General features: G+C 47.3%; 1 protein-coding gene across 5 annotated transcripts in view; it reads right to left on the bottom strand.

The window, feature by feature from the left end:
• Positions 1–13019: 13019 nt before the first annotated feature.
• Positions 13020–26816, bottom strand: part of ODAD2 (outer dynein arm docking complex subunit 2) — a 209429-nt gene continuing 195632 nt past the window's right edge. For all 5 annotated transcript variants that reach the window (XM_067705749.1, XM_067705739.1, XM_067705767.1 and 2 more), the window contains exon 21: positions 13020–13491. In XM_067705749.1, the coding sequence (XP_067561850.1) occupies positions 13378–13491 (114 nt within the window). In that variant the 3' untranslated portion in view covers positions 13020–13377. The remainder of the gene's footprint in view (positions 13492–26816) is intronic.

The following is a 26816-nucleotide window of genomic DNA, read 5'->3' as shown; positions in this document are numbered from 1 at the left end:
TTTTCTCCAGATACATGCCCAGGAGTGGGAGGTTCCTGATGGAGAGAATGGCTAGGAGACAGCGCTGAGGCTGCTCTCACAGACTGAGGCTTTCTTCAGTGCTGCCCTAACCCCAGAATCTTCCGCTAATGGCTCCCACTCATACTTGTCTTGGATGGGTGGCATTTTTCAGAAATCAGAGAAAAGGAGTTGTGTTACATATCTGCGCCCACAAGGGCAGGAAGGGAGGAAGGAAAGGGGAGCACTTGCCAGAGGTGAGGCTGGGAAGAACTGAACACTGACAGGAAGCAAGCAATGACCAGAATCGTGAGGTGACTTGGAAGAATGTGTCCTGCTCAGGAATTCCTGGAAATACTCAGAGTGTTGAGTTTGCCACTCTCTAGAGGTTCACTCTCTAGAGTCTTGTCTAAATCTTAGTGGGTAAAATCACTCTCACAAACCAGAGGACTTGCAGCCACTAGGAGCTGGCGTCGGGTTATACAGAGTTTCCCCACCGTACATAATGCTTCGTGTTTCATTCATTTTGAAACTGTGTGGCGTATAAGTTCAGCTCTAGAATCATTAAGAAGTAGTTTTCATCGCTTCATTGCTAACTTGCTTTTAATACATCAGGAATCAAAAGAAAAATTTCTCACCAAGCAATGTGAAAAGCCAGACAACAGCAAAACAAGTGTGAAGTCAAAACTGGATTCTTGTATGTATTTGAAGGGAAGGGAGCGACGCGGGCAAGATGTGGAAGCAGGGCCGTCCGGCATATGCGGGGGAAGAGAAACAGTTTAGCTTGGCCGATTACAGCGGGTGAGATTTTGAAATGCCGTACAATGTCTCTTTCCTCCTTAATAGTTCCAGAGCTGGTTTTTGTGTTGGTTGGTTGGTTTGGTTGGTTAGTTGGTTGTTTTCCAAACCCTGCAGCTTCCCCTCCATTGAGCCAAGAAGCTGAAGACAGTTTTTTTACAGGGAAGGGGAGACAGAACACCACCCAGAACAAAAGAAACCCTTGCTCAGCGTTGAGTTTCAAACTGGACTTTTAATATAAAGTCGGTAGGTGCATCGTAGTCTCAAGAAATCAGACTTTCAAGCAGGAGTAGGGTGTTTTCTCAGACCTTTCGCAGCAGACTTCCTACATCACAAGCTTGGAGGCTTGGCTTCAGGGAGGACGAAGGCGAACATGTGTCCAGAACTGCCAGCCACACAGGGGAGAGTAAGCGCCTCTGTTCCGGGAGGACTGAGCGCCGGGCAGAGGCGGGAAAGGGCGCCCCAAATGCTGGGCCTACTTGGGAGCCTGTGGGACCTAAGAAGCCGGTAGAGGGCCGGGCGGGGTCCGGAGCCCGCCCAACAGCAGGTGCGGCTCGGCGGCCGGAGCCCGGGCGGCCCCCGAGTCCCCCGCCGCGGCCCCGGGGTGCGGGGGAGGCAGCGCTGGGCCGGGCCCGGAGGCTGGCGGGGTGGGACTCACGCGGGGCCCCTCCCGGCTGCGCCCCCCGCCGCTCCGCCCGGGGCAGCCGCCTCGCTGGGGGCCCGGACGCCGGGCCGGGCGGCCGGGCGGGCGTCGCGCCGCCTGCAGGGGCCCTGGCGCCCGGGACCGGGGCGGGGACAGCCTGAAGGATGCGGCGTTCGCGCCGAGGCGCCGTTTTACGCTACTCGGTCCTTTAAAAGTCTTCTTTCCGCTTTACTGACGTGCGATGGGCAACAATCGCATCTCTTTAAGGCGTGCAGCGCGACGGCCTCCTATAAATGTGCGCTGTGAGAAGATGGCCGTCGCCCAGCCAGAGGGGCTGTTTTCACCCGGGAGACCCGCCCCCCCCCCCCCGAGCTGGCAAGGTCACGTCCGGCCGCCGTCGGGGGAGGCGGGTAAAACTTGAAGCTACGCACGCTTTTGCACGTCTGAGTCACCGCCGGCGGTTTTTTTGAGCAAAGTCCCAGCAGAGTATACGTGGAGGAGGACTGAGCGGGCCGACACGAGGGCGCGGAGGTCGTCCGTGAGGAGGCCGGGCTGCAGCTGACGGGGCGGCAGCGGACGGGGGGCTTTCTCCCGAGGGACGCGATGCTCGGCGAAATGAACCAGTCCCGAAGGCCGAATGCGGCCGATCCCGCTTCCGTGAGGCTACGAAAGCGGGCGGGGTCGCAGAAGCAGAGCGCAAGGCAGGGGCTGTCGGGGACTGGGGTCCGAGTTCCGCCGCAGGACCAAGTGTTGAGATGGGCCGCGCGCGGTCCCGCGGTCCCAGCGCCGTGCGCTTCAGACGCGCTCAGGGCAAGTGCCCCTCCGCTGCCATTACACACACGCACACACGCGCACGCACACGCGACAGGCAGACTCCGCGAGGCGCTTTTGGTTTTATGCCTTAACACCTTTGCTGGAGCCTAGCTACTGGACGATGGTGTCTTAGTTTCTGCTCTGCAACAAAGTGAGTCGGCCCTGCGTGTGCATCTACCCTGGGAGGCGTTGATGCTTCTCCTGCCTAGACTGTGGTGCTCGCGAGACTGCTGTTTGGCATGACCAGAATCCTCAAGTCGCGCATGTTAAAAGCGCACAGTTCTCTGTGTATCAATCAAACCTCAGTAAAGCTGTTTTAAAAAAAGAATCGAGGGTTGTCTAAACTCCTAAGGAATTCTTTCAGCCTTCCTCTGAAACGTCAGTGCTCCGCCCAGAGGGCGTGAGTAAATACCCTTACTGAGGAAGGTGCTCACATCGTTACCCTCGCGGGCGAAAGGGCCACGCAGCCAGAGTGGGCGCACGGGAGCGCACGGAGCACCCCTGGGCCCCGTGCAGCGTCTGCCCGAGTCCGAGGGGCACACGTGTCCCCAGAGTCACGACGCTCCAGGCGGGAAGGAAGACCCGCCTTCCCTCCACGCCTTCACCTCTGTTGTCGGAGCTCATGGTCAGTTCAGTTTCAGAGAATAATCCAAATAAACTAACCTCGGAGATTACAGTGGGGTCGCTTGTCTTCTGTTTTAAATCAGCGTCAGCAGCTGTCTATTGCTTCAAACAGGACAAAATAATTAAGGTGCTCCCTTAATGTTTTACACCTTGCGAGTGCAGATTAGGAAGGACCATCAGAGCTGAAAAAAGCAACACATTCCCTTCAAAGCAAAACCGGGGGCCAACCGTGACATCCTCCCCATGTGTCCTCGAGGTTCAAGCAGGACGCGGGTTGGTTGGGGCCAGCGTTTTTCTGCAGCGGAGGGGACGCATTTGCAAGCTGTCAGGGACCACGCTCGCCATCTTTATGTGCCTGGGCCACATCCGCAGTGCAAACTGAGCAGATTGGCAGGGCAGCTCCCAGCCTAGAAATAGTTCTCACAGCCCCAGCACGAACTTTTCAGAGCCCTTCAGCCTCTTTTTCTGTCTCAAAGTGCTAAATTGTACATGGGAGTTGCAGAAAACTCACATTTGCCTTTTAGCACAACGTAAACACCGCACAGTGGAACTTTTGAGAGTTGGGTTCATTTTTTAGGCCATTTTGGTAGATTTAGTGGCACCGTTAGGAGACCGTACTGTTTTTCCAAAAGTATGACTATATCTTCTTAAATGCCTAATTTGCACCCACTGAATCACACACTGGGAGAACTTGGCTCATTCAGAATTAAAAATATACTGAACTGACTGAGGTAACTTGAGAGGATTCTTTGTCCATGAGTCAGTGACTGTGAAACTGTTGGGATGCTTACAAAATAGAGTCCCTGCTAGAGACGCTGTGGAGTGTCTCTCAAGTCCACTGACTCTGCTGGTAAGGATGCCCCGAACCACCTTTTCTTATTATAGGTTTGACTAGTTAGGCTTTAAAAATAATTTTATCCAATCCAGCTATTCCACTCCTGGGTGTATACCCAAGAGAATTGAAAGCAAGGACTTGAACAGATGTTTGTGCACTCATGCTTATGTCAGCATTATTCACAATAGCCAAGTGATGGAAACAACCCAAGCGACCACCAGTGGATGGATGGATAAACAAAATGTTGTATGTGCACAGAATGAAATATTATTGCCCTGTAAAATGGAAGGAAATTCTGACATACACTACAGCATGGATAAACCTTGAAGACAATGTGCTGAATGAAATAAACCAGACACAAAAAGACAAATATTGTATGAGTCCACTTACATGAGGTAGCTAGGGAGGTCAGATTCATAGAGACAGACAGTGGTTTCCAGGGGCTGGAGGAGGGGAGGTTAGGAGCTGGTGTTTAAAGGGTGCAAAGCTTCAGTTTGGGAAGATGAAAGCATTCTGGAGATGGATGGTGGTGATGCTTACACAACGGTGTGAATGCACTTAATGCTGTTGCACTGTACAATTTAAAAAACAGCTGAAATGGTAAATTTTATGTTGTGTATATTTTACCACAATAAAAATAACTAAAACTAACTGTACACAAAATACGTTGACTATGGTCTTCTAGATGAATTGCCTTTGAAATTCGTATCAATTTGAATTTAAAAAGGCATCACGCCAACAGAAATAGCATGACTCTGAGAGGTCTGTCAGAAGGAGAAAAAGCACTAAGACACGATGCCTGATGATCTGGCATAACCCAAAGAAATAGTGAAAACTCACAGAAATTGAAACAGTATTGGTAAGAGAAACCCCTTAACCTAACCAAGTGTATAAGACTAAGACATACCAACATGGTACCCAGTGGCCACATAAGTGTGGCTCGCCTGAATTGAACTGTGCTATAACTCTAAAATACACACCAACCTCAAAGATTTAGTGAAAAACAACGTAATATATTTCATTAGTAATTTTTATTCATTAAATGTTTAGATGATAATATTTGGGATACATTTGGTTAAATTAAGCATATTAAAATTAATTTCACCTGTTTTATTTTTACTTTTTTACTACAGCTACTAGGAAATTTTATATGTGTATGCAATGTATGTACTTTATTGAGGTACAATTGACATATAACCTTATATTAGTTTCAGGTATACAACATAATGATTCGGTATTTGTATATATTGTGAAATGATCACCACAGCAAGTCTACTTAACATCTGTCACCACACATAGTTACAAAAATTTTTTTTCTTGTGATGAGAACTTTTAAGATCTACTCTCTTAGTACCTTTCAAATATGCAGTACAGTGTGATGAACTATAGTCACCTTGCTGTACACTACATCCCGATGACTTATTTATTTTATAACAACACCCCACAGCCCCGCCTCTGGCAACCACTGAACTGTCCTCTGTAAGTTCAGTTTTGTGGGGGGTTTTGGGTTTGGGGGTTGTTTTTTAGATTCCACATATATGGATCATGTATTTGTCTTTCTGTCTGATTACACTTAGTGTAATGCTCTCAAGGCCCATCCATGTTGTAACAAGTGGCAATACTTCATTCTTTAGTATGGCTGAATAACATTCCATTGTATGTATTTACGGCACTTTTTCTTTCTTTTTTCTTTTATTTATTTATTTTTTATTGAAGTATAGTTAATTTACAATGTTGTGTTAGTTTCAAGTGTACAGCAAAGTGATTCAGTTATAGATATATTTATATTCTTTTTCAGATTCTTTTTTTTTTAACATCTTTATTGGGGTATAATTGCTTTACAATGGTGTGTTAGTTTCTGCTTCACAACAAAGTGAATCAGTTATACATATACATATGTTCCCATCTCTCTTCCCTCTTGTGTGTCCCTCCCTCCCACCCTCCCTATCCCACCCCTCCAGGTGGTCACAAAGCACCGAGCTGATCTCCCTGTGCTATGCGGCCGCCTCCCACCAGCTATCTACCTTACGTTTGGTAGACGGCACATTTTCTTTACCCATCCATCAACTGATGGACACTGAGGTTGTTTACATATCTTGGCTATTGTAAATAATGCTGCAGTGAACAACGGGATGCATATATCTTTGCAAAATTAGCATTTTAATGTTCTTCAGATAAACAGCCAGAAGTGGAATTGCTGGATCATGTGGCAGTTCTATTTTTAATTTTTTGAGGAACCTCCATACTGCTTTCCATGGCGGCTGCCCCAATTTACATTCCCACCAACAGTGCAAGAGGGTTCCCTTTTCTCTATATCCTTGCCAACACTTGTTATTTCTTGTCTTTTTGTTGATAGCTATTCTGATGGCTCTGACATGATAATCTCATTGTGGTTTTGATTTGCGCTTCCCTGATGGTTAGTGATGTCGAGCAGAAAATTTTAAATTACGCAGTGGCTCGTCCCATATTTCTGCTCTAGAGGCATGTGGTATGGTTCATGGTGTAACAGCATAGAGGTAGAGTTCGTTTCATGACTGTGGGCTCCTTCTCTAAGGTATAAGAGACCAACTTTTAAGACTTCGTCAGTTCTGATACCTTTCTATTCCTACTCCCTAGTCTTAGCCGTCTACTTTATAGCAGGCCCAGTACAACAAACTGTGCAATGTTCTCATTTCCTCTCTGTATTCTATTCATTGTACCCTACCAGATTAACTTTTAGAAAACCCTTGTATACATTTTTTTTTGCCATGCCCCAAATCCAGTAACTACATCTGGGAAGTCTGCAGATTCCGGGTTTCCCAGAGATTCTGAATCAGTAGGATGGGGGCAGGACCGAGACTTTGCTTGCATTTCAACGGCTACCCCAGACTAGCATCATGCGGGAGGCCTGGGGAACACTGGCCTGTGGGGTTAAGCTGGATTCCTCAAAGTATTTCTCAAGGCTCTTTTTTTTTTTTTTGCAGTACGCGGGCCTCTCACTGCTGTGGCCTCTCCTGTTGCGGAGCACAGGCTCCGGACGCGCAGGCTCAGCGGCCATGGCTTACGGGCCCAGCCGCTCCGCGGCATGTGGGATCTTCCCGGACAGGGGCACAAACCTGCGTTCTCTGCATCGGCAGGCGGGCTCTCAACCACTGTGCCACCAGGGAAGCCCTCAAGGCTCTTTTTTTTTTTTTTTTTATTGGAGTATAATTGCTTTACAATGGTGTGTTAGTTTCTGCTTTATAACAAAATGAATCAGTTATATATATACATATGTTCCCACATCTCCTCCCTCTTGTGTTTCCCTCCCTCCCACCCTCCCTATCCCACCCCTCCAGGCGGTCACAAAGCACTGAGCTGATCTCCCTGTGCTATGCGGCTGCTTCCCACTAGCTATCTACCTTACGTTTGGTAGTGTATATATGTCCATGCCTCTCTCTCGCTTTGTCACAGCTTACCCTTCCCCCTCCCCATATCCTCAAGTCCATTCTGTAGTAGGTCTGTGTCTTTATTTCTGTCTTACCCCTAGGTACTTCATGACATTTTTTTTTTCTTAAATTCCATATATATGTGTTAGTATATGGTATTTGTCTTTCTCTTTCTGACTTACTTCACTCTGTATGACAGACTCTAGGTCTATCCACCTCATTACAAATAACTCAATTTCGTTTCTTTTTATGGCTGAGTAATATTCCATTGTATACATGTGCCACATCTTCTTTATCCATTCATCCGATGATGGACACTTAGGTTGTTTCCATCTCCGGGCTATTGTAAATAGAGCTGCAATGAACATTTTGGTACATGACTCTTTTTGAATTATGGTTTTCTCAGGGTATATATCCAGTAGTGGGATTGCTGGGTCATATGGTAGTTCTATTTGTAGTTTTTTAAGGAACCTCCATATCAAGGCTCTTTTTATCTTCATAAGCTGGTTAGTCCAATCTGTCTGAGGGGGAATGGGAAGCAAATACCTGGAGAACCTTTGGAAGAGAATAGGCCTCTGTCCTGAGCAGCTTTGATACTTGCCTGATAGAGGGCAGGGAGTTGGCCCTAAAGGTGTTTCCAGCTCTGCTGTTCTTTGACCCTAAACCTAATTATGATTACCTACATCCTCAGAGTAATTTTTCCAAGCTTCAGTCAGTTTGAGGAAGTCAGCCTGTCCAATGCTGCATTTTGCAGTGCTGACATCATAATATGAATCTACATGAACCAAGATGGTTTTGACATGTGCTCTTTTTCGTAAATTATTTTCCTTGCTTTTCTGTTGATTAGCTCCAGGCATCTTTAGGGATGTTAATGTCAGGACTTAAACTCTCATTCTAATAGATGAAGGTGATGACATTGCAGACTGATGAGCTGAAGGCCATATCTGGCTCACAGGGTCTTTTTGATTTTTCTGCATGGTTGCTGTTATGGACTGCATCCCCCACCCCCAAATTCATATGTTGAAGCCCTAACCCTCAATGTGACAATATTTGGAGATAGATAGGCCTATGAAAGAGATAAGTAAAATTAAATGACGTATAAGGGTGGGGCCCTGATTCCATAGGACTAGTGTCCTTGTAGGAGGAAAAGACACCAGAGATAAATCTCTTTGTGAGCACACGGCAAGAAGGTGTCTGTCTGCAAGCCAGGAAAGAGGTCTCATCATAAACCAACCTGTCAGCCCCTTGGTCTTAGACTTCCAGCCTCTAGCACTGTGTGTTGTTTAAGCCACCCAGTCTCTTGTATTCTGCTATGGCAATGAAATTGCCAATACTTAAAATTTGGGTGATTGCCTATAAAAATCTGAATTTCTCTTGAAAAATGATAAGATCTGGCTACAGTTAGCTAGAGATGAGTAGTAATTTGTCTGCACTCTCCACTTCTCCACAGTCTCCACCACTCCCTTCTGTCTCCCAGACATGGAGGATAAAGGTCAATTGGCAATTGTCTCAGTATTCTTATTATTTTTAATCCAGCTCTTTTCACTCATTTACATTACTTGCCTTACCATTGTGGATTTAGGTTTGTAGCTGATAATGTAACTAATATATTGACAAAGGTCAGTTTTCTTCCAATAGTGAAATAGGATTTGCATTTAACTATCCACACTATCTTGTCTGAACTCGCCTTTGATACATAGTCTTTCTTTATGAGCAAGCTAACCAGCTGTAGATTCTGAATATGTATGAACCATGCTGGTATACACTAATATACCTTTCAATCATGAAAATAAATTAGGACATAAATCTAAACTGAAATGACAAGTCTTAACTCCGAACATCATGGGCCAATTATGTACTCTGCAAAGGATGTCTTTTATCAACTAATGAATCAGGGTGGCATGAACTGGCAAAAGAAAAGCTCCCTTTTGTCTTGATAGATGCAAATAAAGAATAATTACTTTTACTTGAAATTTTGAAAAAAATGAATTGGGAGTATAAGGATTCCATCTGTTGCATGATTTCAAGTCAGCCATGAGAGCTGTGCATCAGAAACATTGAAATATTAACTTTAGATCTTGCATTTATGGAAATGAAAGCATAAGGCATTTTAAGAGCCAGAAAATGTAACAACCATTTATCAGAGAAAATGGGAGCAGAAGCTGGAGACACGGAAAGTAAAATGGAGGAAAAAAGAAGGAAAACAATTGCTGGAATGAGGGGAAATTAATGTAACAGAGCAGAAAAATAAAGAGCACAAAGGAGAAAAACACGCTGCTTTAAAGGAGAACAGAAGTCTATGAAACTGTACTATATTTATTTATTGGTTGGAAGTGTATTTCTATTAGACGAATTCAGGCAAAATATATAAAGGAACAGTAAATCCCTATATTGTTTGTCTTAGGCATCTACAACAATAAAGAAATGAATGGATCAAAATCATTCTTTTCAAAACAACAGTGTGTAAAAACCAATCTATCAATGACTTTTTGACTAATTTCATTTGTCTGCTTTTGGTGCTCTTGGAATAGAATTCAGCTGCTTAGACAAAAAGAAAATTTTCAGAATTTACTTATGGGCCATTTCAGCATGCTTCAAGTACACTGTACTACTATTAGTTGTAGTTGAAAGGTATTACAGATGTGCAGTTTGTAGGTTAAAGTATATTATAGTGTTTTAGATGTTGAAGCGACCATTCTTTTGTCAAAAAAAAAAATTTATGTATGGGTCGTGTCTCCCATTTGTAAACTGAGGATCTCTCTTTTAAAGTTAGTATGAGGAAGAATGTCTGCCTTAGAAGTTTCCAAAGAATAAAAAAGTAAAATTCACTGGGAGTGTTTTTATTAAAAAAAAGGTAATTCATGTTTATTGTAAAATAGTTTAGAAAACACAGATGAGCAAAAGAGACAACAAAAATCATTCTTACTCCACCATTCAGAAATAATCACTTCTTTGACTAATCACAGCGTGGTGTGTATAAGTCCCATCTTCTTTCATTGTGACTAGCTACATGTATATAATTTTAAAAATGTGATCACACTGTATACATTGTTTCAGAACCTGCTTTCCAATTTAACAATGTCTTGCAAAAAGCTTTCTATGTCATTAACTATTATTCTACAACATGTTTTCATGGTGAGGTTGCACCGTAATTAAATTAACCAATTTTTCCCTAACATTTTTACCATTATAAATAATGATGTGGTGAACACCCTTGTACATAAACCCTTGGGCATAATCCAAAGGGCACAAAAAATTAAAAAGCTTCTGGTGTGCGTTGCCAAATTGTCCTTGCAGAATAACCGTGCCCACTTAGACAGACCCTAGTATGATACAAGATCAGCTGGTTTTACCAATTCTCCTGCATTTTAAATGAGATCACAAGTAGGAAGTACCTAATACAGTGACAGCATTAGGTAGCGTCACATAACATGTTGTTCTCTTTCTACTCCTTTCTCACTGAGGAAGAGAATCCCACTTTTTACACTAAGTACAGGAGGAACATAGGTGTTTTTTGGGCGCTTAATGCATTTGAGGCAGTGAGGTTCTTAAATAAGTGGGTGTCCTTACTGTTTTCACTGAATTATAAGAATGGACATAGCCTATTCCATTCTTGTCTTTTATGGAATGTGATTACACACCTTCAATTATTTGGACTGTGAACTTTTCTTTATTATTTTTAACCTAATCTTGTTAGATGGCTGTCTGTCTATCAACAACTGAATTTCTCATTTTCCTAAGTGGAAATAAATTTTCCAAATAGTTTGAATCATTGACTTTCAAGTCCATGCAAATGCCTTAGAGATTCATAGTGGTAATTCCAAAATCTATCAAAATAATAGGATTTGCAGTGTCATTCCCTAAGACATCTAACCTTCCACTCACTTTCAGAACCTAGAGAAGTTTTAAAAAGAAACTATTTACACACAAGTCATCCTGAGAGGCAAAATGATAGTGAGTACAAACAGCAGAATGATGGTGACCAGGATTTCTAAAAGGAAACTTTCCAAGCTAAAGACAGTAGAAGATCAGAGAGTATCTATCTGTTTAAAATTCCTTCCACCTTAATTAAACTCCTTTCAGACTGAAATAGCCAGCTATGATGAGGAACATATTGGATTCCCAGGATGTCCTGGGGAAGAATAAAACCTAAAAAAGAACTTTGTCTCTGAAAACTTAGAATTAATGTTGTCAGCTTTAAAGCAGAAAACAACTATAAAACAAAACATCTTATACAAAAACTAAGGCAAAAAAAAAAAGTAAGTGCTGTCCCATGGAGAGAGAAAAGAAGTTGGTCTCTTTGCATGGAGTAGCAAAGAAATAGTGTGATCCTCAGCATGTTTGCTCTCTGACATCTCTGGGTGCTTTCACTCACTGCCTTTGACATTTTTCTAGTCAGGTCAGAATTTTCTGTTACGCCATTTCACACACACACACACACAGCCAAAAATTGACCTTGAAATTCAGGTTCTCTTTTGTTTACTTTAAAGCTACTGCATTCCTGGTACTCAAGAATTAAAAGAAAGAATTCTTAGAAATACACAAGATGATTTTCATGTTAGCTTACTGTATCTGTTTCCACAAGCTTAGTTTCCTTTAGAATGGTACTTTGCTCTTATTTTATGCATTTAGTGATCATGCAAACAAGAGCCCCAAGCTCGCATATGGTAAAGGAACATCCTTCTCAACCGTTCCTCTGGTTCTTTGTGCTGCTGCTTCCCTCCACTCTCGGGACCCACTAATTCCAAGAATATTTAAAAATCTTAAAATGACGGTGAAAGCTTCTTTTAATAATAGTGTAACAATAATATACTTATTAATTTTCTATAGCTGTCATAATCCATGATTTCTAGATGTGTTTTTAATGTTAGTAGAACACAGCCAACCAGTGACTTTAACATGACAAATAACTACTGTTGAAAGCTAAAGGATTTACACTATTATTTAAATTCTGTTCTTCGTTAGCATTGATACTTTTTCCTTGTTTCTATTATCCTCTTTTGTAACCTCCTTTGAAAAGCAGTGAAGATGAATTGGTGTTTTACAGAACCTTAAAGTTCGCAGAAATGCCTCACCTTTTTATTGGAGAATCTATCACTGGTATAACTTTCATCCTGTACAGGCTTTTCATTTCATACAAATTATTTACACTTAATTCAATTAAGTTTATGATCTTCTCCAAATTATGAAGAACGTACCCAGTACTTAATGTTTTTCAATAAAACCTTGCCTGCTCTCTAAAGCATTAAGTGAGATGGTCGGTCTCCTGAGTGGACACATACAAAGCTGTTTTCCTAGCTAGTTTTAGACGCTGGGGACGGTTAGTTCCCAAACATTGCAGCACACCAAGGTTACATATGTGATGCTTTTAAGTGGCTTCTAATGTTTCTATAACCTGATAAAGTGCCATTAATCCTTTCTAGCCACTTTTTAAAAAGTATTGTTTGTGCTGAAAACAAGTTCAGAAATTCAAAGCAATTTTCTGTGAAGTAATATTATCCTTAAATCAGCATAAACTAATTCTTTCAGTAAAAGTGTTGGTGAATCCTGTGAGGGAAATAAAACATCTAATTGTTTATACTTTGGAAATCCAAAAGTGAAAACCTCACTCATTGCTTGTTTTTGTGATTTGCATTATCTGGTACAGTGCCAGTTATACGTTGTCTTCTCAGATGTTTGATAGTTTTCGGAGAAACTTGGAATGACCTCGGGATGCTCTCTCTCTCAGCCCAGCTGCTTAACTCTGAATTCTATTCCATAACAGTTTGTGAAATCAGCACATCTCCTCAGAGCTCTCCCGTGGGTTGCAGGCGATCAAACAAACAAAACCATAGTGTCAAGACAGTTAGATTGGTTTAACAGAAAGGGAATTCTAAAGACATTCATGAATGACTCTAAAAAATGCACAACGGGAAGGTCATATCTTTATTAAAATCACCACAAACAAAAGCATCGCCAGTATATGTATATATAGATATAGATACACACACACACAAGCTGTATACGTATATTCTCAAATTCCTGGAAAATTATCACAGATATATTGGCTTTTACATGTCATTACACGGTGTATCCCTAAAATAGAACAAAAACACCCACACGGTTTTTGGATGAACAGCATCCTTTGCATTTCTAAATTCCTGTGTTTTCAGACATTTGTTTGTAAAGGATTTGCTATGAAATGTTTCCCAGTTGAGGCCTCCCGGCCCTGGGAGTGACATGGCCTGTGTCGTGTAACATTTGGTAGCTATAATGTCCGTTCAATGGTATCTCGCCTTTTCTGTAGCAAGAGCCAACCTGCGAATGTTGGATATACAGCCAGCTGCGGCTTCCTGGAGCTCCTGGTCAGGTGACCCCACCATACGCAGTAGAAGCTGCACACACGGAGGAGCAGGGGGAGGAGGGAAATAAGAATAAAACCGTTAATCTAAACAGGTAAAGTTAGACTATGAGAATGATGTTAAATATGAAATGCTTTTTAAGTCACCAAAAGGAAGGGCCGAGAAATTCCACTGTGGCAAATGCAAATATAAATGGTACTTAATCAGATGCAGGAATTTCTCATGAAATTCTGCCTTTTTATTCAATGGAGCTGAGCTAGACCTGTTTCTCCCTCCTTGCTTTGGTCATCTAGCTGCTCGAAATTTCTGCTTTGAAATTCCTCTTGCATCCTTGTGGCTCTTCCGCCTCCGGAGACAGGCCAGCAGCGCGTCATGCCTAGCTTGTCGTGCACCCTCGAGGCTTAATCTCTGCGTTCCAGGCTACCCCATCGTGTCACAACCTCGTTATATCAGTCCCTCAGTAGAGACTTTCATTGACTCCCAATGCCAGCTAACTCGAGCCCAGTCTCTCAACCTGTCCTTGAAGGATTTCTGTGCTCTGGCCTCAGTTTACCTTTCTAGCCATTCATCTTTCTCCTGTTCCATCCTGTAGTCCAAGGTCACGCTTCCCCACTTCTTTTGCCTTGATTGGCGCCATTACTCTACCTAGAATGCCCTCCCACCTCCTTCTCTGACTCTGTTATCCACCTTTCATGACCCAGCTAACTTTTCTGCAAAGCCTCCACTGATTTCTGTCAAGCAAAATGCCGTTTCTCCCTCATCAGAACTCTCATAGTTGTTTACTCAAATGTCTGTTGCTATACTTGTATTCTTCCCTTTTTCACAGACTTGTATTAATGCTTTTTGTCCTACTTTAGATTGTAAACTCTGGAAGAATCTTATAAAATCATACAGTGCCTGATACATGGTAGATGCCAAATAAATATCAAATAAATTAGAACTTTTTTAATCTATCAATTATAATTCTAACAGTTCTGATGAAAGATTTAAAATGTAATTTGAATTGAACATTTTTCATACAGTAGCCTTTGAGTACAAATGTGGATAATGTCATAGAATGAGGATGTCTTGCTAAGGAAAGAAATATTGTAAAGAAAAATATTGTGAAACATCTTAAATATGGCAGGCTTAGGAGTTTGGCTTTTATTCTGCAGGTAAGAAAAGGAAGTTGTTGAAGCACTTTAATCAGGAGAGTGACATGGTCATATTTGTATTTTAGAAAGATAAATTTGATGGCAACTTAATAGAATAAGGACTGTGGAGAGAGGGGACTGGTGGGAACTGCAACACATCAGGCCAGAGGTGATAAGAACTGAGTAAAGCAGAACCGGGAACAGCATGGAAGCAATGAGTTCAAGGGATATTTAGGGACTAAACTATTCAACAGATGGCCCAAGGACAGCTGGTTATCCAAAGAGAAGAAAATGAAAATGGTAATCTCACACATAAACATCCCTTCCAGGTAGACTGATGACTTAAATAAGAAAGCAAAACGTGAAACGTTTAGGAGGTTGTACAAGAGGAGACCTTGATCACACTGGGGTGTTGAAGGGTGTCTGGCCTCTCTGTTTCTTGACCTCCTCATGTCAATGATTTTCACCACACTTTAGCCCCTACTTCCAGGGTCACACCCTGGTTCTTATTTTTCATCACTCTCAACAGTCCAACCTCCAGACTCTGATAACAATTACTGCTCCTCTGATTTGGCCATTGAACTTACTTGTTTGCTCTCATCACGGCCTCTAGTCCGCTGGCCTGTGTACTTTTCCTTAAACCGTCTCCTGTCGTCACTTCCTCCATAACCAGTTTAGACTGTACAGTCCATCTTTTCATTCATTCTCTCACCAGTTGTAAGGAACGGCACCAAAAGCGGAGGAGAGCTTAAACGAGCTTTATTTGGGAACGCTCCCAGGCGAGGTTCACTGGCCCGAGAGAAAGGGGCCAGAGAAGTCGCGCCCGGGTGCGGGCGCGAACAAAATTTATCGGGGTGGACGCAGGGGAGGCGCTTGCTGTGTGAAGCAGCCCCCTTTTGTGGTAATCTTTCGGGTGTTGTGGCTATGTTGGGTGTCAGTTGCATCAGCCTCAGAGCCATTGGTTCCGCCCCTCGGGGAGCGGGAAGACCGGTCGGTTGCATCAGCCTCCTTGGCGGGGGTTCCGTCTGGCTCCCTGGGCCCTTCCCCGGACCTGCTGGCCTTACATCCCGACTTCTTTGGTGTAATGGGCAACATTTGGTCTCTGGCTACTTCCTGCTGTACAGGGGCGCCGGAAGGGAGTCGGGCGGCCAGCGGTCCGGAGGTTAGGGGAGGGCGGCAGCGGGGGGTTCTTTGGGTAGTAAGGCATGTGGGTGGAGGAGCATCTGATTCACCGCCACCCGAGAGACTTCTTGTATGCGGCTGCGGAGGAACCTGTTGAACCACCTGAGAGACGAAGGCGGGTCCGTTGTCCGACTGGATGGAGATCGGCAGGCCAAATCGGGGGATGATACGTTGGAGAAGGATGGTGGCGACCGTGTCTGCCGTTTCTCGGGCCGTTGGGAAGGCCTCGATCCAACCTGAAACGGTGTCAATGAGAGTGAGCAAATACCGGAAGCGTTTACAGGGGGGCCTGTGGGTGAAGTCAGTCTGCCAGTCCTCGCCAGGTTGGTGTCCTCGCATCTGGTGAGCAGGGGTTCGGGGCCGTAGGCCTCCTTGTGGAGAGACGGACGCGCAAGTCTGGCAAGCCACGTGAGTTTTTGAGATGGCATCTCTGAGTCCAGGCATGTAGAAGAGGGGATCTAGGAAATGGAACATCGCCTTCGGGCCAATGTATAGGGACTTGTGGATGTCTGCTAGGAGGCTGGCCGCTTGGGCTGAAGGGAGGGCAACTTTGTTGTCCATAAAAATCCATCCTTTTTCGGCCTGGTGGCCCCCTTTGGATAGTAGGGCCGTCTCTTCGTGGGGGTCGTATGCGGGTCGGATTGAGGTGGTGAGGAACAAGATCGGAGCTGGAGGGGCCTCTTTGGCGAGCTCGCGGGCCACGGAGTCGGCCTTTGAGTTACCGTGTGCTGTTGGGTTAGAGGGAGGCTGGTGGCCCCTGCAGTGGGTGATTGCCACCTCCTCAGGCAGCTGGAGGGCATCCAGGAGTTCTGCGATGAGGGAGGCGTTGACCACCGGGGAGCCCTTGGTGGTCAAAAATCCGCGCTCCCTCCGAAGAGCCGAACGGCTGTGTGCGATCGGGAAGGCGTATTTGAATCTGTGTAGACATTGACCCTTCGGCCCTTAGAGAGGTCGAGGGCCCGCCTGAGTGCGATCAGTTCAGCCCTTTGAGAGGCTGTCCCTTCTGGGAGCCGGCTGGCCTCGATGACGGTTGAGATGGCTACCACCGCGTAGGCCGCCCGGCGGCGTCCGTCGGGGCCGAGTATTGAGCTGCCATCTACGAAGAGGGTGCGGTCCGGGTTTGACAGTGGAGCATCAAAGAGTCCCTCCCTCGGCGGGCTGAGGGCCTCTACGACTTGGGGGCAGGAGTGGGAAGGGGAGGTCCCGGTGTCAGAGATGGGCAAGAGGGAGGCCGGGTTCAGGTGGGGGGGAGAGGTCGAGGGAGATAGCAGGGTTTTCAATGAACAGCAGGTGGAATTCCTGGATGCGGGAGGCGCCCGAGAGAGAGAGCCTTATGGCCGAGGAGGTCGGCCAGTCGGTGGGAGGAGAATACCGTCAGCAGGCGGGCCAGGGTCAGTTTGAGTGTTTGGTCAGCTCGGAGGCGTGGTTGCCGTCCCCGAATGGTTGGGTCAGGTTGTTTGGAGAGGTAAGCCACGGGGCGATAGGAAGGCCCTACGGGTTGGGCAAGGAGTCCAGTAGCTATTCCGATCCGTTCATCTACAAAGAGGTGGAAAGGACGGTCTGGGTTAGGCAGAGACAGGGGAGGGGAGGATATCAGGGTGTCTCTGAGGGTGAGAAAGGCCCGTCGAACAGTGGAGGGAGAGGTAAGGGGTCCTTGGGGGTTTCTTTAGCAGCTAAATATAGGGGCTTAGCAAGAAGAGCGAAGTCAGGGATCCAGCGTCGGGAAAATCCTATTAGGCCCAGAAAGGAGAGAAGCTGGTCAGCTGCCTCTGGAGGTTGGAGGTCGCGGATGGCCTGGGTGCACTCGGCTGTCAGGCTCTTTGTTGTGGGGGTAAGGTGGATTCCCAGGTAGGTTACTGAGGGTATAGACAGCTGGGCCTGGGCTGGAGAGACCCGAGAGCCAAGATAATTGAGGAGGTCAGCAGTGTGCTGTTTTGAGAGACTGAGAGATGGGCTACAGAGGAGGAGGTCATCCACGTATTGGAGGACTATACTGGGGGTGAGAGGGCAGGAAGCGAGGTCCCGCGCCAGAGTCTGGCCAAAGAGGTGGGGCTGTCGCGGAAGCCCTGGGGAAGAACCGTCCAGTGAGCTGGCGGGAAGCACAACTGGGTGGAGGGGAATTATCGCCTCATTGATCAGCGGAGGTCCTGGACCAGGCGGTAACTCCTGAGGCCTTGCGGACAGGCAGGATGGGGGTGTTGCAGGGAGAGTCCGTGGGGACGAGGAGCCCCTGGTCTAAGAGTCTGGTGATAATAGGTTGCAAGCCCCTTAGATGAGTCTCAGAGCTGGGGACTCGGGGCCTGGATGGAAACTTAGAGGGGTCTTTTAGACGGATTAGGACGTGGGGTGGTGTGTCGCTATTATGGGTTTTGATCTATCCCAGACCTGGGGGTCTATCCGGTTGGGGCAGATGGGAGGAGGAAGAGAGGAGGGAGAGGGTTCCGCTGCAGACTGAGGAGGGGGAGCAGGAGTTGAGAGGAGGAGGCCTTAGGATCAAGCCTGGCAAGTTGGAGAGAGGCCCCTAATTGGAAGAGAACATCACGACCTAGCAGAGGAACCGGGCAGGATGGTATGACTAAGAAAGAATGAGTGAAAGGGAGCCTCTCAATGTAACATGAGAGGGGGCCGGTCTGGAGCGGGAAGGACGGCTTACCATCGATGCCCATAACCGAGATCTGGGAAGGAAAAACTGGCCCGGAATATGTAGGCAAGACCAAATAGGTAGCCCCCGTGTCCACCAGGAATGAGATGGACTCACCCGCTACCTGTACCGTTACCCTGGGCTCGGCGAGGGTGATGGGGGTCTTCCAGTCCGGGTGTTTTCAGTCGTCAGCCAATCCCAGGAGTTTGAGTGGTGGAGCCGTCGGGTCGGTCCGCCCTCCGCGTGGAGGCGCTGAGGGAGGGCCGGCCGTAGGGCAGCCACTCTTCCAACGGCCTGTTAGCCCGCAGCCAGGGCAGGGCTTGGAAGGAGGCCGGGGATTGGGACATTGGCGAGCCCAGTGCCCCTCTTTTCCGCACTTGAAGCAGGCCCCTGGTGGGGTTGCCTTCGGCGGGTCCCGTGGATGTTGTCCATGGGAGATGGCCAGGCGCAGGGCGGCTACGAGGGCTTGGGTCTGGAGGGCCACCTTTTGGTGCATCCGGGCCTGTCGGCTGGACTCTGCCAAATCCTCACGGGCATTGTAGACTTTAAAGGCCATTTTTACCAGGTCTCGGATGGGAGTCTGGGGGCCGTCCTCTGCCCGCTTAAGTTTTTTTCTGATATCAGGGGCTGACTGGGTGATAAAGAGGGTGGCCAAGACCGCTGCGCCTGCGGGGGTGTCAGGGTCCAAGCGGGTGTAGAGAGTTAGGGCCTCTATAAGGCGGTTGAGGAAAACGGCTGGATTTTCATTGGGCTCTTGGGTTATCTCTTTTAGCTTTTCGAAGTTGACAATCTTGTGGGAGGCAGCCTGCATACCAGCCAAGAGGCATTGGATCATTAGATCGCGTTTGTGGTGACCGTCTTGGCCGTCCTGATAACTCCAGCCCGGATCGGTGCCAGGAACGGCAGTGGCTCCGACGGGCATAGAGTTATCAGTGAGGTGGACCTGATCTGCGTGGTTTCAGGCAGCAGTTAGAATTCTTTCCCTCTCGTCGGGGGTCAGAGTAGAAGATAGGATCACAAAGATATCGTGCCAGGTTAGAGCGTAAGCTTGAGAGAGGTAGCGAAATTCTTTGATGTAGCGGGAGGAGTCGGCAGAAGAGGAGCCTAATCGCTTTTCTACTTGAGAGAGATCTTGGAGGGAAAAGGGAACATGAACCCTAATTAATCCTTCCGCTCCGGCCACCTCTCTTAAGGGACAGAGAAGGTCTGGGTCCTGGGAGTCGTGGTGGTGTGAGCGGGCGTGTGAGCTGACTGGCGAGGAGAGGGGCGAAGAGAGAGAGGCGGAGGGGGAGGAAGCGGGGGAAGGGGGGGCCAAGGGGGAGGTTGACGGGGGGAGTGGGGGAGTGGTGGGGGGCGTTGGGGTGGGCTCGGGAGGGAGAGGGGCCGGTCCAGGGTAGGGTGGGGGTTGGAGAGGAGCTCTGGAGCGGGGAGAGGCGAGAGATTCAGGTGGGTCGGCTAGTGGAGAGGGGTCATCGTCAAAGGAAATTAGGGGCTTGGATGTAGGAGATGTCTGTTTGGCAAGAAGGATCTGGGAAGTTGAACAATCGATGCAGAGGGAAGGGCAGGAGCGTAAATACCAGAAGGCCTGGACGTAGGGGACCTCGGACCATTCACCCGTCCTGCGGCAGTAGTTACCTAAATCGCGGAGGATGTTGAAATTGAAAGTCCCTTCAGGAGGCCATTTAGATTGATTGTCTAGAGGGTACTGTGGCCAGACCTCGGTGGAATAGAATACGAGCCGCCTGCTGCGGAGATCTTGAGAAAAGCCGAGTTTTGTAAAGTTGGCCAGGAGACACCCCAGGGGTGCCTTAGGATCTGGTTTGGATTCCCCATGACCTCCGGTCTGTCCCCGGGTGAATAGAGAAAGAGAGAGACGTCTCTGGTCTCAGTCTCTGGTCACGGCGGATCCGAGAGCAGTCAGGCGGTTGGGACGTCTCCACAATCGCCCGAGGCTCGGAGGGAGGACGGAGGAGTCCCTGACGCGGCCGCGGTTAAGGACAGGGAGTCCGGTGGGTAGGGCCCCCGGGGGTCAAGGGGAACGAAGGAGGGACTTACCCTGCTTCTGCCAGATCGAGTGGGTGAGCAGAGGTCCCCGGTCGGGAGGGGTGGCCCCGCGGTAATTTGTGGGGCTGGGTACCCCTCCCGGGTTTCGGCACCAAATGTAAGGAACGGCACCAAAAACGGAGGAGAGCTTAAATGAGCTTTATTTGGGAACGCTCCCCGGGCGAGGTTCACTGGCCCGAGAGAAAGGGGCCAGAGAAGTCGCGCCCGGGTGCAGGCGCGAACAAAATTTATCGGGGTGGACGCAGGGGAGGCGCTTGCTGTGTGAAGCAGCCCCCTTTTTGGGTGATCTTTCAGGTGTTGTGGCAATGTCAGGTGTCGGTTGCATCAGCCTCAGAGCCGTTGGTTCCGCCCCTCGGGGAGCGGGAAGACCGGTCGGTTGCATCAGCCTCCTTGGCGAGGTTCCGTCTGGCTCCCTGGGCCCTTCCCCGGACCTGCTGGCCTTACAGCGGTTTCTTAAGCCTCCTTATGACATCCATCCATTAAAACCATAACCTACTCTGTCTTCCCCGTGGCCTCACCTCTAACTGAGCCCTGCTGGAGAGAATATGTGTGCAACAAGGCAAATGAACCCATCGTAAATCTAGCCCCAACCGGATCCTCTCACTGCCCAGCAATCTAAATACGTCTCTCTCTAATTAGGTCACTTCCTTGTTCTTTTCGATGCCCATTTAAAATCTCCATTCTTGGACTTCCCTGGTGGTGCAGTGGTTAAGAATCCGCCTGCCAATGCAGGAGACATGGGTTCAAACCCTGGTCCAGGAGCAACTAAGCCCATGGACCACAACTACTGAGCCTGTGTGCAACAACTACTGAAGCCGGCGTGCCTAGAGCCCATGCTGTCCAACAAGAGAAGCCACTGTGATGAGAAGCCCGCGCACCGCAACGAAGAGTAGCCCCTGCTCGCCGCAACTAGAGAAAGCCCACGCGCAGCAATGAAGACCCAGTGCAGCCAAAAATAAATAAAAAGAATTACTCTCTTCTGAGTCAAGGAAACAGGGCCTTTTAGGGGAGCTCACGCCGTGTGAGTTTTGCATTGTTAACATAGTTAAACAAGGAGGCCATTAGGTGAGGTGGTTCTAATGCCCCGGTAGCCTTCATAAGCAAAGCAAAACCTCAGCTAGAGTCAATGCACTTGAACCTGAGAAAATACAACTTAAAAACAACCAATCACAAATCACCAGCTAGGCTTTCCCAAATAAGGCAACTACTTAAGCTGTGGCCAATCGAGTCACTTCCTTGCTTTGCTTCCACCTCTTTGAAACGGAGCAGGACCCTATGGTGCTTGCCCCCCATGTTCTCAGCCTGCCTTTTGTCTGTGGAAACACTTTAGCCAAAGAATAAGTTTAATCAGAGAAGGGAGAAAATGCAGAAACAAAGGAAAACAGTCCAACAAGACTAAATAAAAATAGTTTAGTCATTAAGCAAAGTCAAGGACCTTTAGTTCCTCTTCAAGGGCTATAGATACTGTTCTGAGCCATGTCCTGTGAGCTGTCCTGTAGGTACTGAAGCCCCACCAGGTGGGAGAAGTTAACCACATGATGACCTGACTGTAGCCATGACAGAAGCTGCCACAATTCCAAGAGCTGGCCTCCAAGAAATGGGAACAAACCAACCCTGGAACTAAAGACTAACTGTACTTAAACGATCAAGATGACTCTGGTCAGACCACCGCGCGACCAATGTCAAGATGACCGTCAGAGCTGACCGTGCTGTTTCTGCACAGAGCCCCCTCTCTCCGTCTATAAAAGCTCTTGTCCCCTGATTGTCAGGGGGGTGTGGGAGGGAGTAGGCCCTTGGACAGGGGTCCACCCTCCCCCCACCCCCGATCCGGTTACCAGCATCCAAAATAAAGCAGACTTTCCTTTCCACCAACGTTGCCTCTTCGTTGGCTTCTGAGTGGCGAGCAGCCCGACCCCGCTTTTGGTGACATCTTCTCTATAACCCCCCGGCTCCTGTCGGTGGAACCTCCTAACCATGTTCAATCTGGTGCCGCCTGATATGAATCAAAGTTTGCTCAAACAGACTCTTGTAAATGCCTCCGTTTATCTTTTAAGAGCGTTATTGCGAGCTTTTCTCCAGCATCATTCAATAACCTAGGCGTAGGATGTAGGACAGAGGACATATATTATAGGACTGTAATTCATCTGAACAGCCATGCAGTCTGGGCTGGGCTGGAAGGGAAGTAAAACAGAAGTCTACTGATAATCTGGGAGAATTAGGAAGGGAGACCTCAGTGAGGTAGGAAAACAGTGTTAGTGGGAGTGAAGCACAGGAAGAAGTGGAAAAATAGGACGTTACAGTCTGAGAATGGATGATTTGGAGTTGAAGATTTACAGGTGAGGTTGTCTTGAGAATTGACAAAGTCCAGGATGTGGCCATGGGAATATAAGTCAGTATAACATTGTTACACAGTTTTATACACACACACACACACACACACACACACACGAACACAATTTATATTCTCATTCTCTGTCTCTTTCTCTCTGCAGAAAGAGGAAATAGTGGAAGAGTGGAAGGAAGAACATAGTGGTAGCCAGCTCTCCTTGGCTACTGTGGCACGGAGCCTAAAAGTCTTTTTATAGCAGCTCACACTTGAGCCCCTTTCCTAGCTTGCAGCTTTCAACTCTTGATCTACAGTTTGGTATTTTTACCAACCTACTTATTTGTTTATGCCTCACTTTACTATTATATGAAACCTTTTAAAGCAGATATGACGATATGAGATTTAGACTGTCTCTTCTGAATGTGTATTTAGCACAGAAGTTCATCCACCACTTTTTTTTCATGCTCTCACAGATTGTGGTCTCCCACCTCATCACTGTAACCTTCCGTTATCTTCACGTGTGGAGCGCTTGCTGTAAACGTGGGGCGTTGACGCTGCCGCATCATTCCTAAACCATTAACTAAGAGCATCCCAGGCTTGACGTCGAGGGAGCCTAAATCCTCTATTCTCAGAGGGGCCTGTTTCCCCTTCATTCTACTTTCCAATCTTCAAATTAGTTATTTTATCAAAACCAAACGTTCCAATCAGTTTCTCAGCAAATGATATAATCACTTGAGGGTTTTCTCCCTCCTTTTCCCAAGTACGATAGATGATTAATATGAGTTCATGAGTTCCCTCGTTGATCCCACTGTCTTATAAAATATAGCATTAACATTCTCCCACCAGTCTAAATCACTTTAATAGACAATATTTATTACTATATTAATTTTTAAAATTATAGTCATGTCATCATAATGTCAGTTACCTGTAGATGTTTCTGGGCCCTGGATTAGGGGGCCTGATGCCACCTTAAAAGCTTGATTTCTACAAGCAAATGGGATGTAGAAATGGTCCAGTGTCCAACTGCTCTGCATATGCTATTCAGAAAACTGGAGGACAACAGGGGCAGAGACTTGGTACGGAGAACTCACCTAAGCTTGCCTCGCGGGGATAGCCTGCCTCACTCTGCTCTAGTCTTGGGCCTCTCCTGCAGCAGTTTTTGTTGTTGGTTTTTTAAATCCAGGGAGAAGTGAAATGAAGCTCTAGCTGTGAACCCCAACCACCTGAGTGAGGAACTAGACGGCTCCTTATGCTGTCCAGCTCCTCTACAGAAAAGGCAGCGTCAAATAGTAGTCACGGCCGGGGCTTTGAGGTTGCAGCTGCTTCGATCTGCATCCTGACTTCTCCACTTACTGGGTAAGTTACGGAGCCTTTCAGCTCTGCCTTCTCGTGTGTTTAATGGGATCACCTACCTCTGAGGGTCATCGTGAAGATGGATGAGACAGTACACACCTTTAAAAGTGCTTGACCACCTGTGTTCACAGGCTCTTGCGGTCTCTCTGTCTTGTGATCTTTGTATCCCCCCCCCCTTACAGTTCTGTCTGATTGTTCCCTGAGGCCGTGTGTGAGGGGGAAACTGGAGAAGCACAGGCAGGGAGACTTTACAGCAGAAAGGGCAGAGGATTCCTTGTGGAGAGAAGCCACAACAGATGGGAAGGAAAGGGGAAAGGCAGAGAGAGGGCAGAGGATCCACCCGGTGTTGAAGAGGGTTTGGAGAGCTTGGAGGGGGCTTATTCGGGAGCAACTTCAGAGAGAGAGACTGCGTGGAACAAAGGTAGGAGATTTTAGAGAGCTTAACAGTGCTCTTAACAGAGCGTGACTGTGCTCTCTAGCTTCAAGAGAGGGAAACCAGGATAACAGTTACTTCCAATTGCTCCTGGGCGGCCAGTCTCGTGTGTCTCGGACTGCACGTCCCAGTCACGAATGGACCGTGAGGGGCTTGGCTTCATCCAGGTTGCGCGCTCGAATCCCGTAAACCAAGGGCCCAGGACAAAGCAGGTGCTCTGAATCGCTGTCCATGACCACGGTGATTTCTTCACCAGCCCCAGAGTCTGCTTCTGGCATTTATTCTTTGGAGCCCAGCCCTGGTTCGTGTGAGAACGAGGAGGCAGGCATTTTGGCCTTGTGGTCCTTCTGCCCCTGCCAGCACTTGCTCCAGGCCCTACCTCGTCTCTGGTCGGCATCGTGGGCACCGATGGTCCAGGCTTCACTTGGCCTCGGCCGCTGCCGCCGCTGCCTGGCACGGCTCCCTTAGAAAGCAGCCCATTGGCTGATGCTGCCCAAAACGGGCCGGTGTTTTTCCCATGCTCACCCTCAGACCTGGGCGCTGTCCTGTGGTCCCCTCTCCAGCTTTCCAGGAGTAGGTGCATTTATTCCCAAGCCCTTGATGCCAGTTACATAATTTCAAATTACACAAACCAGTGAACAGTGAGTGTGAAATGTCTGGCCCGCTGTTGGCACCTGTGTCTGTGACAGAGCCTGTGGCGTGCTGGCGGCCGCGGGAGTCCCCTGGACAGGGCTGCTGGGAGGGCATATGCCCTGTGCCGTCACACACGCTGTGTTAGAACACAGCGTTCAGTCAGTGCCAGTACCTCTATGACCCAACTGCCTAGATGACTCTGTCTGTTACCGAACTTCTCCTGAGTGCATCGGAAGGACTACTACTCTCTGGGGAATTAATTTTGCCTCCGTTTCTTGCTCTCACCGTGAGGCTTCCTTCCATATCCAGTATGGTGGTGAGTGAATGTTAGGCGAGCCCAGCAGTCCAGTGTTTTAAATGACTAAAATGTAGACAAGGGTGAAAGGTTTAAAAATAGATGAAAGGAGAAAAGCATGGCTTAGAAAGGCACGTGTGGTAGAGGTGACAGCTGCCCCCTTAAACATAGCTTCTGTGACTCACTGGCCTCAGGCCACAGGCTACCTGATGTTTGTACAGCGTGAAATGGTTTCATTAGCTACCAAGCTTACTACGGGCCAGGCACTGGGATTTTTTCTTTGTTGGTTAACCTTATCCTGCTCTGGCCGTTTTCCTTACCCAGGAACATTCCCAGTCAAGGGTGCAGAGCTGGAAGGGTAACGTTCTCTGCCTGATAAAGGTGTGGAGGGCTTGATCCTTGAAAGGCATTGCTAGGACCCTCCCCGGGTGATGCTGATCTCTGAATTTATTTTCCCTGAACTTCATTTTGCCGTTAATGAATGCTACTCGTTGCACTGTTAATACATCCAGAGGCTGTGTAGCTAATGCTGCTTTACAAATTGAGTAAGGATGTGCGACTTTCCCAAACCATTATCTGAACAACATGTACTGTGTATGTGTCTTGGTTTTGAATTGGGCTCAGGAATATATGTTTTTCTTAAGAGCGTCACAGGCAAACTAGGGCACCCAGGGGAACGCTTTAAAACGACTATAGAGAGCCACATAATGGAAACTCAGTGCAAAATCCTGCATTTGAGGGGCAGCTGACCGAAAGTAAAGGGCAGCATGTTTTCACGTCACTAACACACATGGCAAGGGGAAGGGGGTATGTGACACTTTGCGATCATCACTTAAAAGGAGTACTTTCCTTAGGAAGGTGAGGTGCAAACTGGGTACCAGGGATTATGGAATTGGTGTGCATTTTTTTTCCAGTATGTATTTTTTGATTTGTAGACTTTTTCCAACTATAAAAACATTTTAAAATCTTATAAGGAGGAAAAACACCTCAGATTCACCTTTTTGAAGTGTTCCTTTCCAAAACTTTCCTCTTTTTCATCCTCCCCCTCCCCCAAACGTACCCAGAGGCCTTAAATTTATTGGGAGTTTCATATATACACTGAAGGAAAACCAGCTCCCTTGCTTTAGAACTTAATTGCACAGGGCACTTTAAAACGTCATTCCAACACAGAACTTTTCACAGCGTTGGTGTGGACGAGGACACGGGGAGGTGCACCGAGAGTGGTCTGTGGATCGGGCGCACGAGTACTTCTTCCAGTGGCGAAGGCTTTGACCACAAGGCGCACACCCTCAGAAAGC

Source organism: Pseudorca crassidens, chromosome 1, assembly GCF_039906515.1.
Source record: "Pseudorca crassidens isolate mPseCra1 chromosome 1, mPseCra1.hap1, whole genome shotgun sequence".
Classification (NCBI taxonomy): domain Eukaryota; kingdom Metazoa; phylum Chordata; class Mammalia; order Artiodactyla; family Delphinidae; genus Pseudorca; species Pseudorca crassidens.
The sequence above is the reverse complement of the archived record's forward strand: the minus strand, read 5'-3'. Positions and strand labels throughout refer to the sequence as shown.